The sequence below is a fragment of the Gadus chalcogrammus genome, chromosome 21 (assembly GCF_026213295.1).
Source record: "Gadus chalcogrammus isolate NIFS_2021 chromosome 21, NIFS_Gcha_1.0, whole genome shotgun sequence".
NCBI lineage: Eukaryota > Metazoa > Chordata > Actinopteri > Gadiformes > Gadidae > Gadus > Gadus chalcogrammus.
The window spans coordinates 17851470-17869590 of NC_079432.1; the positions used below are offsets into that span (position 1 = coordinate 17851470).

Genomic DNA, 18121 nt, shown 5'->3' on the forward strand with positions numbered 1-18121 from the left:
GGGTTAGGGTTAGCCAGCTCTGACCATCCCCTCTTGGAGGAATAATTTCTCCTTCCATCTGGTCGAAGGTATAGGATGCCAAGGGTGAGGTGCAAAAGGTTTAAATTGTCCTTTATTCCTCATGCAATTAATGCACTTAACAAGTGTTAAACCTTGACGGCACTTTCAAACAGCACTAAAGCGCTTTATTTAAAATGGAATAGACTTTTATTAACGGACAGTGGTATTTTATTTTAATGGTTATATGTGGTCAGGCCTCATGTCTTTTAAGATGTTGTTTTGTGTCTTTTCCACTGCTGTAAACCAAATTTCCCTTTCTGGACAAATAAAGAACTGAGCTGAACTGAACTGATGGATCGGATGTCCAGCAGCCAGCCTCGTCGCTTCTCAGCCTCCCGGAGGAACGTGCTCGTGACCTACCGCTGCGTAAAGCTCGTGCATGTGAAGTCACCGCCGAAGTTTCCAACGCATCTGTTGTGAAACTCCGTGTAGAGTTCACCTATAATGTAGACATGCAGACACTTCGGCGGCCGTGTGGTTATCAGCTCAAAGATTAACAATAATCGGTAAGTCTAAACGTTATCTATGTTCTGTCTCCTCATTGATCATGAGTGCGTTAACGTTAACCCTCTCACGAGCCCTGTCCGTTGCATGCATCACTGGTTATTAGTTATCGTTCTTATATTGTAGGCCAGGCTACGTTATGATCAATCCCACTGCGTGTAGTTTCCCTTATCTACTTCATTACTTTATATGAGCATTGCCCCTCGATTGCATTGCTCTGGTTTGGTTTGTTGACAAATCGACGTCCTCAGCGACGCTGCGTAACCATGGTGATTGGATGTGAACGCGCTCCTTGTTCAAGAGCAAAAACATATACGTAACGCAGATCTGGTTAGGCAAGGCAAGGCAACTTTATTTACATATAATAATAATAATAATAGTAATAGATTTAATTTATATAGCGCTTTTCTCACACTCAAAGCGCTTAATAGTACTTTTATACACAAGGCAGACTCAAAGTGCTTCATATTAAAATATATAATGCATATATATATTGTAATGACCTCGCCGGTGACATAATGATGTCCAGTCATAGGGGGAAACGGAGGGGCGGGGCTGGGGGCCATGGTGCTGACTGTGGTGATCGACGGGGAGACAAAGATAGGGTTAGTTGGGGACCTAGGGCCAGAACAATGAGGTGTGCGTTAGGGATGCAAATTATCGAGTAATTCATTAATCGATAGTTGTTTCATCTTATCGATCGATGATCGATTAATTGATAAGCGGCAATTCTTCTGAGAAGCTGAATTTCCTTCTGAATGTGGCACATTTAGGTGGTAATTTAACAAAGTCGTTTAGTTGTTGTACTTTAAAATACTTCCACATATTGTGCATTTGGCGTCTTTGTCGTCATTAACCAACTTAAAGTGGCTCCATACTGCACTCCGTTTTGCCCTCTTCATCGTGTCAGTGTCCCGCTTTTCGTTTGTCTTGTCCTGCCGTGTTCCAATACCCGTACTGTCCGTACTTACTAGCCAAAATTTGAGTACGCAGTACTCCAATTCAGATCCGGCGAAAAGAAGTATACTTCAAGGACCCGGATGCCGTACTCAAAACGGGCTAATCGTGAAGTGTGGATCGAAGGACACTCCCCGTACTCAACGGCAGCCTTCTTAGCTACGTTGCAGAAGAGGCGGAGCCAGGCTGAGCCAAAGTCGGCGCATTTTCCACATAGCCTGCATTAATAGTCATTTTGTAGTTTTTATAGCTTTTTATAGCTGCTAGGCGTAAATAGTTCACCGTTCAAAGCGGGATGTTTATTGCGGGGGAGGAGCCACGGCGGCAGTCGTGATCGTAATTTCCGGTTAGTGCACCACGGAGTACTCGATTTGGAACAGCACTCGCATCTGAAAAATGAACGTAGTAGCCAGTGCGGATAGTATACTTCCTTTAAGTATACTCATGGAAGTACGGGTATTGGAACACGGCACTGCTTTGCTTGTGTTCCCGCTTGTGTTCCCGCGTGTGCGTCAAGTACGTCTGGCGTCAAGTGCGCCCTCACGTGGACGGTTGGGGAATTACGGGTTAAAATGCGATTAATTGCAAGTAATTTATTTTAATCGAGTAATCTCTTATCGACAATTAATCGATAATCGATTAATTGTTTGCATCCCTAGTGTGCGTGCCCGGGGCCCATTCGCCCCGGTGCGGGGAGCTGCAGGGCTCGCTGGAGCAGGTTGAGGGGTGGCGGTGCCTCGATAAGAGGCCAACCTGTCTCTGTGGAGGGCCACCCTCTTTCCCCGAGATGGTAGCTGGACCCTGTACACCACCTCCCTCATTCTCTCCAGGACCCTGCATGGCCCTATCCACTCGCTATCAAGCTTCGGGCATCTTCCCTTCTTTCTTTGCGGGCTGTAGGTCCAGTCCAGCTCCCCAGCCTCAAAGTGCCTGCCACGATAACGCACATCATAGTTCCTTTTCTGCCTCACCCCTGCGCTCAGCAGCTGTCCCCTGGCGAAGGAGTGAGCCGTCTCCAGGCGGTCCTGGGGTCTCCTGGCATACTGTGGGCCGGGAGGAACAGGGGGAGAATCGGGGGGCCGGCCAAACGCCAGGTCAGCAGAGGTGCGAAGCTCCCTGCCCAACATTAGCAGATCAGGCGTGCAGGACGTCGACTCCTGGACAGCTGACCTGTACGCCATGAGCACCAGAGGCAGATGAGTGTCCCAGTCCCGCTGATGCTCAGCCGAGACAATGGCCAGGTGCTGCTCCATACAGCGATGAAATCGCTCCACCAAGCCATCACTCTTTGGGTGCAGGGGGGTAGTACGGGTCTTCTGCATGTCCAGCCTGCTACATAAAGCCGCAAAGACACGGGATTCAACATTTCTCCCCTGGTCACTGTGGATGGACTCCGCTGCCCCAAAACGGCTAATCATCCCGCCGACCAAAGCGTCCGCTATGGTCTCTGCCCACTGGTCAGGCAGAGCGCACGCCTCCGGCCACTTCGTAAAATAGTCCATGGCCGTGAGGACATAATTCTTCCCCCTCTCTGTGCAGGGTAGCGGGCCCACCACATCCACCCCAACCCTCTCTATAGGGAACCCCACAAGGAACTGCTGTAACTGGGCATGGGACCTTTCAGCGGGGCCTTTGCGGGCTGTGCAGCCATCACAGAGGCGACAGAAGTCCTCAACGTCCCTCTTGTGCTGCCCCCAGTAGAAGCCAAGGCGGAGGCGACGCAGGGACTTTTTCACCCAAAGTGCACCGAGCCCACAGCACCATGGACTGCTTGAAGCGGTCGCAGAGAGTGAGGCACCTGCCACCTCACCTCTCCGGTGGCGGGTTCCTTTCAGGCCCGCTGAAGCACGCCATCCTACAGTCGCAGGGCTTCGAACTTAACCCACAGACCCTAGGTGAACAGGGAGAGAACGGCCACTTCTTACCATGGGGGCCGTCGCTGTAGGTCCAACCACTGGAGCACTGGTCGAAGGTCTGCGTCCTCCTCCTGCTGCCGTCTCCATCCTGCGTCCTCCTCCTGCTGTCTTGAAGGAGCCCCCGTGTGCCAGTATATCCTCCAGGTAGACAATACACTGCTGCCGGGGGATGCCGGCGAGCACTCTGTCCATCAGCCTCTCGAAGGTCGCAGGTGCATTGCAGAGGCCAAAAGGGAGGACCCGAAACTGCCACAACCCTCTGCTAGTGCAGAATGCAGTCTTGGGTCTGGCATCAGGGGCGAGGGGGGACTGAAAGTATAGTAGGAAGAGTGGAGATCGAGTGAGGAGAACCAGGACAACCCAGCTACGACATCTAAGGCCTCATCAGTGCGCGGGATGTCTTTCCTTGTTACTGCGTTAAGTGGCCTGTAATCAACACAGAATCTCCTAACCCCCTCCTTAGGCACCATCACCACGGCTGCTGCCCAGGGACTATCTGCTGCATCTCCCACAGCGCCTGGTCCGCAGCCTCCTGGTGGGCCAAGGGCAGGCGACGCAGGTGCATTCTGATGGGCCTGGCATCCCCAGTGTCGATTACATGCTGCACCAGGTGCGTCTGACCCACATCGCTCTGCCAGTAGTCGCCACAGCTGCTCCTGCTGTTTAGGGTCTAGTCCATCATAATGCCCCTGCCAAATTGCCTGCACAGTAGACAGCACAGTCTCCTCACCTGTCTGGGGAAGCTGGGCAGGGCAGGGGAAGGGGCCCAGGCTCATGGAGTGGGGTGCCGGGGCGGCAAGTGAGTAGTCTGCAGGGGCTGCAACATTGTGGTTGGAAGGTCTTTGCAAGGGGGTGAAGGGGGGCCGGTGACGTGTGACTGGTCCATCTGAGCTGTTGTCGGTGGGGGCCGGATGTAGGATGTGTTTGGCGGGGCCATATAGACTGTGGGCCCTCCTTGGAGGCCAATCGCCCCCCTCTCCAGGTCCAGCTGGTAGCCTGTGCATAGCAGGAAGTCCAGCCCTAGGATACAGGGGGCCTGGAGAAACTGATCCCCAGCGAGTTCGCTCTGCATGTGGGCGTATACTCGCCGAAACAGGCTCTTGATATATATATATATATATATATATATATCAGATCTACTGAGACCAATTATCCCCAGAATAAACACAAAAAATGGGAAAGAGGTAATAAGTTACTATGCAACAAATAGCTGCAATAAACTCCCTGAGGATTTAAAACTTGCCCCAACCCTGACTAAATTTGAAACAAGACTGAAGACTTTATGTTGACTTTAGCTTTCTGCTAAATCTTAAATACATTGCACTTCAAACTTTTGCGCAAGTGCAAAAGTGTATATATATATATACTTTTGGACTTGTAGAAAAAGTTTTCTTTTATTCTTCCAAATGTATTATATATATATATAATAAATTTGGAAGAATAAAAGAAAATAAAGGGACAGTTAAAAAAATGCATTGTAGAAATAGTGCAAAAGTTAAAAGTGCAATGTATTTAAGATTTAGCAGAAAGTTAAAGTCAACAAAAAGCCTATAATTGGTCTCAGAAGATCTGAGTGGCCTTAGTAGGCCTACGTTATGAAATAGGTCCACGATACTATCCTTTTGCAACCTTTTTTCTTGATGTAAAACACTCTTAATGCAAATCATTTAAACACACAAAGACCATCAAATGAAGACCATCAGATGAAGACCATCACATGACCATGGAGAGCCAACGCGATGACGCCATCCCGTTCCCCATGGTGAGACGCAGCAGTCTGAGCAGGACCAGTGCGGAGATCGTGAAGGAAGCACGTCAGTCGCTGCGCAGCCTCAGCACCAAGCGGCCCCACACCCCCAGAGATGGGGCCAGACAACTCTTCGGGGGAAACTATGTCTGGTCAGACTGTGAAGCCAGGCCCCCGTCCACGTTCAGGTCAGCACAGTGAGGCTCTGTTGTTGACTTATGACGTCAATTATTTAGTCTATGCTTCATTTTGATAACATGTTTCAAGCTAACTTCAGTTATGAATGGTATCTTCTCAACATAGTAGACAACAGCATACAAGGTTTTATGAGTTTTATGACAGACCAAAGGTTTACCTGGGTAAATTAATAAACCAATATAAACTGAATTCTTAAGTTCGAGAGATGCTTCATGAACCACCTCAAGAACACAAGCTTGTTTATCATGTGTCTCTGAATAAACCACCTTTGGAACATTTTCCAAATTTTTGGAATATGCCGGAAGTAATGTTGGGTGTCATAGCATCACATGCATTTTTGTCTCCCACAGCATCCATGCTCTGAGTTTTGATGCGCCCGACTCCCGACCGGGCTCAGGGACGAGGCTGTCTCCTATTGACCATGTATGTCTCCAAAGAATAGCATCCTAAACGCCTGCACACCTTTTGTTTTAAAGATTTACATTTTGGGGGACTGATTACAATTGCCCCATTATATCAAATCTATTCCACTACATTTATAATACACCTTCTGCAAGTAGGTACTATAACCAAACATTAATGTTGAGAGGCATAATTATTTTTTTTCGAGCCAACAATAAAGTGCAATTACTAAGCCAATATCAGCACCACTTTCTACCTCACATGTTCTGATGCATCAAGGATGGAGTACATATTCCCATCCAATTATTGGTATCAATACTTCACTGAGAACCCAACTATGAGTCAAACATTAAACTCAAACATTGAATTAATGTTCTTTATATCAAGAGGTATTAACAACGATCCAAATGTTGTGCGGTAATAGAAACCAAGGCTTAGAGTTACAGAAACCGGTGAGGAGCTGGCCAGGGCCCACCCAAGACCCCCCACTGAACCTCCAGACGCAAAAAGGGGGCTTCAGGTAGCTAGGACACGCCCCCCTCGGGCGGGGTCAGCGACCTCTCTGCCCCCTCTGGATCGACCCTGCAGTGGTAAGAAGAAAACTGAATACAAACATTGAGTCAAAGAAGCTGAATTAGTTTGAACTAGTAGTGTGTACAATTCAGTGGCATCTAGCAGATCATGTTTGGCCTTAATTGAAAATGCTATCTAGCAGATCATATTTGGCTGTAATTTAAAATACTATCTAGCAGATCATATTTGGCCGAAATTGAAAATACTACGATTAAATCAGTGCATAATTCAATGGATTAAAACTTGTTACCTTAGAATGAGCACTTCATATCTACTCAGGGAGCAGGTCCTACATGTGACTGAACGGCTTGTGTCAGGATAATTCCCCAAACCATTTCTGAAAAGCACTTGTTCTACTTATTAGGGGTCCGAGCAGCGAAGCTGCTTGGCCCATATTGTTTCTGTAACGTTTTTTTTTCCCTCAAATACTGTAAAAGTCGTACTGCAGCCTATACCGTAAGTCGAAAACTCTTGAAATTTTCAGGTTTGGTTACCAATAACCCCCTCTACCCATAAACCCAAATGTATGGTACTGCACCCAAAGGTGGCGCTATTGTAAAAAATCATGAATTAGGCTTATTTCTCCTCACCAGATTGACCTGGAATCAAAATTCTTTCAGAATATTAATATCTAGAATCAGACGCATTTATAAAACTGACCCTTATATGACCCTTTTGTTATTGTATAAAAAAACATGGACTATTATTAGGTGGATGCCAATATCCCCCACTACTAATATACCCACATTTTGGTAATGCACCCAAAGGTGGCGCTATTTAAAAAAAATATGAACTAGCCTTATTTCTCCTTACGAGATTGACCTGGAATCAAAAATTCTTTCATTATATTAATCTCTAAAATCTGATGCATCTTTTTCACCCTGGTCTTCTGCTCTAAAAATGTTTACTTTTTCCACAATTTCATAGAAAAGCCAAACGTCCACAGTCTCAACCCATTTTGCCTATATGACCATTTTGTTATTGTATAACTACCATTTGGCTATCATTAGGTGGATACCATTAACAGTGCACATTTTCAGATATGTATTCTTTCAAGAAAGCCCTTAATTCTCTTGTGAAATGTGTGCTTGGAGTTTTCTTGATGTTGTGTGCCTATCGATCGACATTTTCACCATGTGAATGAGGCTTCATGCAGTTCAGGTATGTCAGTGGCTCAATGGGCCCATGCCTTGTACTGGTGATCCTTAGGTTGAGAGGTCAAATCCTGATTAAAGCATTATGAACAAGCTGAACATGACATTCTGTCATTGCCACTAATTTAAGAAACGCAACATTGAACAGCACCTGAAATTCATCAGGCAATCAATATTCCGGCTCATTAGTTTACAAGAATCGGTCTGCCAAGACACAGCATGGCATTAAGGGGAACTTCTTCGTTAACCATTTTCCTTCATAATTAACGAGAGTTACATATGTAACTACGGTTCTATGAATTCTGGATGACCGCCAGAGGCAGTGCTTAGCACTGGATGTTATCCATCGCGCATGCACAGGTAGAGTATTTAATATCACACATGACCAGTGTTGTGCGTGAACGTGTTCATTGAACGATAGTTCATGAACTCGTTCATATTTTGGGCGAACGTGAACTGAACGTACTGTATTACTGCCTGACGAACGTTACTGTGAACTCGTTCATTCTGGTGTCTGTGAATGGCACGCTCACTCGGTTTGACTTCGTTCAATAGGGGGGTTATTTGTTTATCAACACGGCGGATGCGTGTTGATAAACACGCATAACAGAGGACTCTGGCGGTCATCCAGAATTCATAGAACCGAAGTTACATACGTGACTCTCGTTCAATTTCAATCTTACTGACCGCCAGAGACAGTGCTTAACACTGGATGACTAATACCAACATAGTCACAAGGAATCCTGTACCCACCTATTAGGAAGGGCCTGAGGGTTCCTGAAAAGCAGCTGCAGCCACTGTGTGGTGAGCGGCTACATTGACCCTGTAAAATCGGTCAAAGGTGCACGCTGAAGCCCAGGAGGCCGCTGCACAAATCTCACTTAGAGGCACTCCTCGTAGTGCTGCTCAGGAGGTGGAGACACTCCTGGTTGAATGGCCTCTGATGTTAAGAGGCAAAGGCAGTCCTCTTGACTTGTATGCCTCCTCAATTACCTCCACCACCCACTTGGAAAGGCTTTGTCTGGACAGCGTTTGCCCCTTCCTCGGGCCCCCCGAGCAGACAAACAGGCCATCAGACTGGCGAAAACCAGCAGTAACATGTAACATCTCAAGGCTATCACCGGGCACCGAGTAGTTCTGCTGAACTAGCTTCCTCATCCGGTGGGTGTGAGGGGCCATAAGCTGCTAGCTCTATGACCTGATTATAGTGGGCGTCTGAGTTCCAGTGTATGCACTGTTCACTCACTGACAACGCATGAAGCTCACTCACACACTTGGCTGACACGATCGCTAGAAGAAAGGCATCCTTTGCCCCTGGATCAGTGGCACCTGATCGAGGGGCTGAAATGGGGAGAGACGGAGGGCTCCAAGTACCAGAGGTAGGTCCCATGAGGGAACCGTGACAGCCTGTGGGGGGTTCCTCCGCTGGGCTCCTTTAAGAAATCGGGTCACCAAAGAATGAGACCCCACCGTCTGGCTATCAACCTTAATGTGCCTGGATGAAATGGCAGCCCCATAGACCCTTAAAGTGGAAGCAGATAGCTTCCTTTCCAGTAAGGACTGCAAAAAACCTTTGCCAATATCTTCCACCTGTTAGCATAAAATGCCCTGGTGGAGGGAGCTCTTGAGTCTATGATGGTTTGAACTAGCTCCTGGTCATATTCCATTATAAGTGTATCATGCCCCTCAAGGGCCAAACCCATAGCTGCAGGCACTCTGGTCTGGGGTGCCAGATGTGGCCCCCCAGCTGTGAGAGCAGGTCCCGCCTCTTCGACAGACACCATGGATCTCCATCCAGCAGCCTGTACATTACTGGAAATCAAGGTCTCCCTGGCCAGTTTGGGGCAACCAGCAGGAATATGTGGTTCCCCTTCTGAACTCTGTGTAGAGTTAACCCTATCAGTGGTAATGGCGGAAAAGCATAAAGGAGCTGACGTGGCAATGGATGTGCCAGGCATCCTGTCCCATCGGACTCATCCCTGACAGAGAGAACCAGAGAGAGCAATGTGTTGTGGACTCTGAAGCAAACATGTCCACCTCTGCTGTGCCATATTTGCTCCAAATTGCCTCTACTACCTCTGGGTGAAGTTGCCACTCCCCCGACGGTGGTTTCTGGAGTGAAAGAAAGTCTGCCACCGCGTTCTGTGGCCCTGGAAGGTTCCTGAGGCTGGAAAAGTAAGGGAGAACAAATTCAAGAAGTTGCTGTGCAACCTGTAATGACTAAGCCGACCTTGTGCCCCCTTGGTGGTTCACATTGTAAACAGCTGACTTGTCGTCGCATCGTACCAGAACATGTCTGCCCCTCAAATATGGCAGGAATTCGCGTAGCGAATGCTAAATAAATAGCATGGAGCTCGAGGACATTTATGTGCCGTGTCCTGTGCTGCACACTCCAGAGCCCTCTTACCGCCCTGTGCTGCCACACTGCCCTCCAGCCCGAGAGCGAAGCATCGATCACCACCACCTCGCGGCGTGAGGGGATCGAACCCAATGCGACACCTTTGGCAAGAAATGCCCTGCGTCTCCAGGGTTGTAATGCCAGGAGGCATTGACTGGACACACTGACTTTCTTGGATCCGTGCAACCTCAGATCTAAGTGGAGGCCATTGGTCCAAACTTGGAACGGCCGCAAGCGGAGGAGGCCCAGTGGCACTATTACTGTTGATTCCCAACAGCCTGAGAAAAAGGCTGTACCTTACCATCCTGTCCTCCCGAAAATGCAGGAGGATCTGGAGTATGGCCTCTACCCGCCGCGGAGACGGGAAGGCAAGCATTTGGACGGAGTCCAGGGTTATGCCAAGGAACAGTACCTCTTGGCTGGGAATTCAACAACTTGGTTGACTGTAAGACCCAACCTTTCAACATGGCCTAGGAGGGCTGTTGTGTCCTGCTCTGCCCGTTCCCGGGTTGGAGCGGAAATAAACCAATCGTCCAGATAAGAGAGGATTTGCATTCCGGTGGCTTGCATTGGTGCGAGCGCTGCCTGCATGCACCATGTGAAGATCCGTGGGGATAGTGATAACCCAAATGGGAGGACCCTGTACTGGTAGGCCCGCCCTTCGAATGAGAAGCGCAGGTATGGCCTGTGATGTGGTGCTATCGGGAGGTGAAAATATGCATCATTTAAATCTATTGATGTGAACCAGCTTTGCCATGCGACGGCCTGGAGCACTTCCGCTGTCTTTAGCATTTGAAAAGGCAATACTTTCAGAAAATAGTATAGGGCGAGACCCACCCTCTTATTTTGGAACTAAAAAATACACTGAGTAAAAGCCACCTTCCTGTGTCTGAGGATCTACGATTTTGATGGCCTTCTTCTCCAGGAGGGTAGATACCTCTTGGCTGAGGGCCTGTCGCCTTATGGGGTCACTGACTGTAGTCAGTCTGATCCCCCTGAAAACTGGGGGCCGGCGTCGGAATTGGAGATTGTACCCCTGGGAAAGCGTGGCCACCACCCAAGGGTCTGTAGTGCAACTTCCCCAGCAGATGAGGTGCTGCTGGGTGAAGCGCCCGACGCCCGGCCCTGAGCCGTCAGTACCTGCCCCCACGTCCTCGTGGGGGCCTGGGGGGGGGAACCTTGACCCCCGACCCCTCCTGACCTGGGCTGCAGGCCTTGTGGGGGCCCGACGGGTTTGATAGGGGGCTCAGGGGCTGGTGTGGGTCCAGGGATAACCACTAGGACGCGCTGGCGGCAGAGGACGATTGGTGCCATAACCTTGTGGAGGCTGCTGTCCCAGTAGAGATGTAGCTCCCCGAAGGCTAGCAAACTGCTGCCGTGTCTGGTTAGCCTGGATGCCACGATCCAAGGCCTGGGCCAAACAGCCCTCCCGGAACTACGGGGAGTGTGCGGAGGGTTCTCCAGCATGGCTCTGATAATGGGGACTGGGCCAGGCATACCTGGCGGCGAGCCAGCGTAAGCGACGACATCAGCCTACCAAGCGCTCTGGTCATGAATGCAAACGCCTGCAAAGACGTGTCACTTAGACTCTGTGCTGAAGTATCTGCACTGGATGATTGCAAGGACGGAGACATGGCCAGTATCAATTGGGACAAGGAGTTCCCGATACGGCCCATACGTGCCGCTGTGTCATAGCACTTCGTTCATAGGTCATCAGTGATGCGACACTGTGGCCTTGGACAGCGAGCATTCGGCCTCAACACCTCCTCTGGTGCCACAATGATGGAGGCAATGGTCGGCTCTACGGCTGGCATTCAGTCAAGTCCATGCTTGCTGGCATTCTGCATTGAAGCCAAGGCCCTGCTGTCACTGGTGTGATGAGATAGAGATCTGGGGTCTGGCCAGCATCTGTGAAGCTCCTCAATATATGGCTGGGAGGGAGGGACAGAAAAAGTATCTTGTGGCGGAACACGCCTAAAGAATGCACTAGCTGGAGCAATTGCTGCTGGAGCCTCATCCAACCCTAAGCTTGCCAGTGCCAAACGGACCACTGGCTTAACCGTGGCCGGGGAAGCTTCTGAGCCTGCCCTAGACCCACTCCCTACATGCTGGGAGCCGTCTTCAGAAGCCTGGGTAGAAGCCTCTGCCTCGCCCTGTCCCGGCCTGTCCTCAAAGAACTAGCTACAGAATGCCCTCGTAGACAGGGCATCTCCGTCCCATTCTGGTGTAATTGGAGCCTCAACCTGAGGGATTGACCCCTGGGTTGACGCTAACCTAACTTGCTGAAGGATAAAGAGCAATCTCTTAATCTCAGCGAAGAAGGACACTAGCTTGTCTACTTTGGCAGCATAACCGTCCGCCTTCCTAGCCTTGTGGAGGCTGCTGTAGTGCAACTTCCAATGTGTGCTTTGAGTTTTCTGGATGTTGTGTGTATCAATAGACATTTTGACCATGTGAATGAGGCTGCAGTTTAGGTATATAAGTGGAACATCTTTCCTTAAATATGACAATTATGTTATATCTATATATCTTCCATTAGTGTGTTCTTGAGTTTTAATTTTTCTCGGACCCCGTTAATCACCGCTTGCGGTTTTATTTACAATTGTTTTAATCGATGATATCAAATAATCTGTCAGATCATGCATCAAAGCCCTCAAAAGTAACATGATTTCGTGGATCCAAATCACAAGTATGCAGTGGTTGTATTTGGTTGGTTGCGATCTTCCACCTCACCGCAAGATGCCACTGAGTTCTACACACTGTATCTTTAACTAAATTGAACTGGTCATTCACAAAATGTACCCTCCAAGTTATCAGTCTGGCAGAATTACGGTTTGCTGCTATTTTGAATGGAAAGGTAGTATAACTCTCCATCACCACACGCACCAGCTCTGAATCATACATCTCCTCTCTGCTCCTTGATGCAGCCAAGGACAGAGCGAGCCGCGACCAAAGATGTCCGTCCGAGAAGAAGGAGGACAGGAGACTTCTTGGGACACACCATCCCCCTCCCGGACCTGGCCCACAACACATCGCCGCTGAAAGGTACGCCTTTCCCTTCCTCCGGCTCGTACTGTTTGTCTTCGAGTCTCCCCCTGACCCCTGTGGTCACACACCCGCCCATCCCCCCCACCCACACACACCCTTTCTGACCCGAGTGACTGTGGACCAATAACCGGGGAGGATTCATTGGCACACAAAGGTTGCTGTGGCAGCCATTAGATTGTGAGGTTGAATTATAGCCATCTTTCTTCTGTGTGACTTTAGCTCATCCTCTTCTTAGCTCCGCCTGATAACGCATCCTCTGTGTGTCCACTTTCAAAGACATCTTACCGATTTAATCTCTCTGCATTTTTTCTCTTTGGAGAAACTGCATATGTTTTAGGACACAGTGTACACATTTTTGGTATGATTCCATTGACATGAATCATAGTGATAAATGATGACTGTTATGATTATCAGAACAAATTTTCTAGCTGTACAGAAGTTTAATGGAAGCTAGTAGATGTTTTATTTTGCCATGCTTTTAGAAGTGGAGAAGACAACAGTATTGTCTATTTTCCTTAGAGACAAAAAGAAAGTCAACTGTCCAATCGCAGCCCCTTGGCATGGTGAGCTGATGCAAACAATAGAAAGCCACCAGGCACAACACCCAAGAGCTTTGTTTTACAATTGAAAAGCATGTTGGTGCCTGCAGGTTATCATATTATTGGTCGATGTTTAACGCTTACATTTAAGTGTAAATATTTTGAATTCTGTTTCACAAAACCATATTCCAATTCCTTTCACCGGAAAATGGTTGAATGTGTAGGGGATTCTGAATACCAGGGCAGATACTTTATTCTCTGCAAACACGTAACACACACCTTCTCAAAAACATTAACTACGTATGGAGCCATCAGTTGACATGACCATTGTTGTCCAAAGTGGTTTACCAACAAATGGATGCACGATAGCCCTTCCCCTCACAATGCACCGTATCATAGCTCGCTGCGGTACATCTTGGCCAAAGCCGCTCATGATATGAGCTCATCTGTCATGGCCTTCACCTGTCGGCTTTTACACCTCCGGAGGGGAGGGCTTCCCCTCATGCTCTCCTTTCTGATGACCTCATCAGTCGTGGGGCATAACTCTCTACCCAAGTGGACAGGAGGTCTGCTGGTTTCCGGGTATCAAAATCCAAGTATTGATTTGGGGGGAAGGGGGGGGGGGGCGGGGGGGTAGAAAACTGTGAAACACTTTTACAGCACCATCAACCTGGTAGCACCTGACCTCCTGGTGGTCCGTCCCCGTGAGGATCCAGGATTGTACACTGAAGATAATTAGCAGTGCTGTTGTAGAGGCTTTAGCAGTCCTGTTGTAGAGGCTATAGCAGTCCTGTTGTAGAGGCTATAGCAGTCCTGTTGTAGAGGCTATAGCAGTCCTGTTGTAGAGGCTATAGCAGTCCTGTTCACGAGGGGCCAGCAACACGGTTAGTCTCAACTGATACATCGCTAAAGAAAAAAGCCCTGTTTATCGACCGCTCGTCTGCAATCAGAATTTAGAATAATAGGTTTGATGTGTGAGACTATTGAAGTACTAAACACGCCATGTTATCAGGTAATCTCATGCAGACCAGTCAGAAACTGTAAATAATTAAATACATATATAAAGGAACTGCGTGACAGATTAACATGATGAGTGGAGATGGGGCCCAGAGACAGATAAGATTACACACACTCTGTTCCACTCCCCCCATTAAAGCCTGGGGGTTTACAGCTCTGGACAGCACTCTATTGGATCTGTTGCCCATCTGCAGGGCTGGCAGCTGTGTGCAGCGTGGTGCCACGGTAAAGCGGTCCACTGAGAGGGATGAGGTCATGTCTCAGAGAAACGCCCTGCTACACAAACCCTTATTATCAGCCTGCTAATGCTATCAAACAGGGTCTGGGTCCTGGCCACGCTCCCCCCGGTCTAACCCTGTTCTGGGAGAGGCACTGCCATCTCAAGAACTGACCAGAACCGCCTCAGGATCATTTGTACTTGTACTGTGCTACTTCTCGGTGTCATTATGGCTTCATCAGCACTGCACTCCTCTCTCTTTAGGTGTGCAATGGGTGGGGGGGACTGCTCATGTTTTAAAGAGAAAATAGTATTTCTTTGGATGACGATAAACTCTCAGGAGAATATCTACAAGTTTGAATACTATTGACGGATCTGGTTCCTTAGCTCAGTTTGAGCTTGTGTGACTTTATTGGCTGTAGGTATGATGTCACCCTTGCTGGGCCCCCACCCTTTCCTATAGCATTTTTTGCAAAACATTTTGCGTTCTGTTAATGTTGAGGGATACGTTTACTGCCAGACTTGTCAACATGAACTCCAACCTAGATGATAGATATGGTTGTTTGAATGAAGGTGTTTGGTGTGTTGCATCACTTCTTGCCGAGCCCCTCTGGTGTCACATGGTAGAAAAAATTCCTTGACGTGTAACTCCATCCGGACGTATTTGTAAACCATTCCCTTGGATTCCCAATCCGTCTGCATGAATTTGTTTTGTTCCAGCAGGGATTCCCCATGAAGCATGATGAGGCAAACATGGTGTTTCAGCCAGAGACAAAAAACATTCAGATATCATCATCATTCAAAGAATTCAATAATATATTCAAAACAATGTTAAAAACTAAAAATATTTGGTTAACAATGAACAGAAATATCTCCATTTTACAACATATTCATGAAAACAACAGTGATATGCTGGTTATTCCTAATGTATAGATGCCGGTCTGATTAAAATTTGAGTTTGCCGTCCAAATGCCTCATGGGGAATCCCTGCTGTGTAGAAAAAAACCAAAGCCGAGCGCATGGATATACACATCAAGGTTTGTTTTCTACCATGTGACCCGGGCGGGCTCCCTAACTTCCAGTAGGTCGATGACCCCCATCTAGATCATTTTAGTTGTTTTCTGAAAAACAAGGTGTGTGCCTTTTACTTTGTTGACTACATTCACACTTCAAAACCTTTAAAGCAGTATTAATCTGACATGATTATTTTGTTCAACATCCAATTTTTACTTTCTGGCGAAGCAATGGCAAACATAACCTTTTGGGATGTCTGTCAAAATATGAAAAATAAATACATAATCCCTGGGTCCATTGAACATCTATATTTTTATTGAAAGAACATCAACGACCTACACAAAAAGCTAACTAATTCAGACTAAATGCAAGCTGTTTGATTAACCATCATGGCAACGATAAAAAAATAATATTTACAAAAAAAAATAAACATAATATACATTCATTGAATGAAGATTAGTAAAATAAAATGCACAAATCTTTGATGGAAATGTAAGCAATACTCATTGTAATGCAGAGGCATTCTTAAATATTGCATTTTCCACTGAGAATAAAACATCCATTTTGTGCCGACTGACTGGACAACTAGACATGCGTGTCATATGGCTGGTTCCTTGGACCGGTTGATTGGGGAGGTGGACCAGCGGTCATACCGGTCGTGTTGACCAACGGTCGGTTCTGTGGTTAAGGTTGGGGAGCCGGCTGGGACCGGGAGGCCCAAGGGATGTGCTCTACTCAGGGGAAGAGACTCCCTTAGAATAGAGCACACACCAGAGGAATGGGCCACAGCATTACCTTTGTCCATTATTAACTTTTTTTAATGCTTTTTTATGCTTTATGATAGAGTGAGATAGACAGGAAGGTATGGGAGAGAGAGGGGAGGACATTCAGCAAAGGACCACGGGAAGGAATCAAACCACGGTCACTGCGGTTTAGAATAGGCCTTAATTATTACAACTCTGAGGTGCATTTTCTTTCAATGTCAGATTCATAAGGACACGTCATCTATGTTAAAAACTTTAACTTTAAAGATCAATAAAGATTGTATATTGAGTCGTTGGAATCTGCGTCCCTCGCTGTGTGAAGAGGAATGTTGCTCTAGAGAGACACAATATGCTGATATGCAAAGTGCAGGCCACACTTTTTTAAGACGTCTGTGTTCATGTTTGTACGTGCGTGTGTGTCTCTGAAGGTTGGTGGGACCGAGTCCACAGTGACAAATGGCAACGGTTTCAAACCAGACTGCCCACAAAAGCCAAAATCCCACTTCCTGTCCGTTGATGAGTGTACCTCGTGTTAAACAAAAATCAAGAGACACGTGAGCACAGATCTATATCAGTTAGCGCACACACACTCACACACACTCACACACACACACAGTAACACTGCACTGAAACACAATAAAAACACACAGAAACTGAATCACACAACACCAATATAACCTCACACACGTACATGCACAAGCAGGGTTTGCCTTTGAGGTTGGAGGTTTTGGCCCCACCAATGTTCCAACAGTGACACCCGGAGTCAGTTCAGGGTGTTGCACATATCTCTCCTCTGTATATTTTAATTCATCGATTTGTTGGTCAGTACTTTTCTTGTCACTGCATTAATTTCTAAGCTTCTACCCCGGATGGAGCATAACAGAGGTCCTTTCCTCTCATGGCCCTTCTGGGTGCTCTGTTTCTATGTTCCTCCAGTAGAACCAGTAGCAGTAGACCTGTTGACTCCCCTTCTGGGTGCTCTGTTTCTATGTTCCTCCAGTAGAACCAGCAGCAGTAGACCTGTTGACTCCCCTTCTGGGTGCTCTGTTTCTATGTTCCTCCAGTAGAACCAGTAGCAGTAGACCTGTTGACTCCCCTTCTGGGTGCTCTGTTTCTATGTTCCTCCAGTAGAACCAGCAGCAGTAGACCTGTCGACCCCGCCGTCGGAGGCCCGCAGTGTCCAGTGGGACAGAGAACAGGTTGGTCCAGAAGGGATCCTTGAGGTTTGCCCTTTATACCCACACTGGGAACGGAAAAAGACGGCGGCCTCAGACACTCCTCAGGCACACTGGGTTGAACCGTGTGCTTGTTGGTTTTTTAATCTGTCACATGTAGCTATATATAAATATATATATTTGTATATATATATATGTTTTGATTTACTTCCAACCTCCAACCTTCTGTTGTTACTGACAGTTAATGGCCACAAACCGGCGTGTGAGTGTGGAAACATCCAACGGCAGGCAGCCAGATTGACACGGCCTTTCCGAAGGCCGTGCTGAAACTTCAAACTAAGTTGTAAAGTTGTTGCTAAGCGCTCAAGTCCCACTAGTGGATACAACCAATCAGAGGGAGCAAAGAACAGACAGAGCTGTGCATTTGGGCAACAACAG

The 18121-nt window shown here is 47.5% G+C and overlaps 1 protein-coding gene across 1 annotated transcript in view; it reads left to right on the plus strand.

Annotated features, from left to right (window-relative positions):
• Window positions 1–459: 459 nt before the first annotated feature.
• The window catches only part of armc2 (armadillo repeat containing 2), a 32573-nt gene continuing 14911 nt past the window's right edge, over window positions 460–18121 (plus strand). The window contains exons 1-7 of the mRNA XM_056581572.1: window positions 460–566; window positions 3901–4047; window positions 5119–5372; window positions 5733–5805; window positions 6209–6374; window positions 12837–12954; window positions 17637–17707. Coding sequence (XP_056437547.1) covers window positions 5155–5372; window positions 5733–5805; window positions 6209–6374; window positions 12837–12954; window positions 17637–17707 — 646 coding nt within the window. The 5' untranslated portion in view covers window positions 460–566; window positions 3901–4047; window positions 5119–5154. The remainder of the gene's footprint in view (window positions 567–3900; window positions 4048–5118; window positions 5373–5732; window positions 5806–6208; window positions 6375–12836; window positions 12955–17636; window positions 17708–18121) is intronic.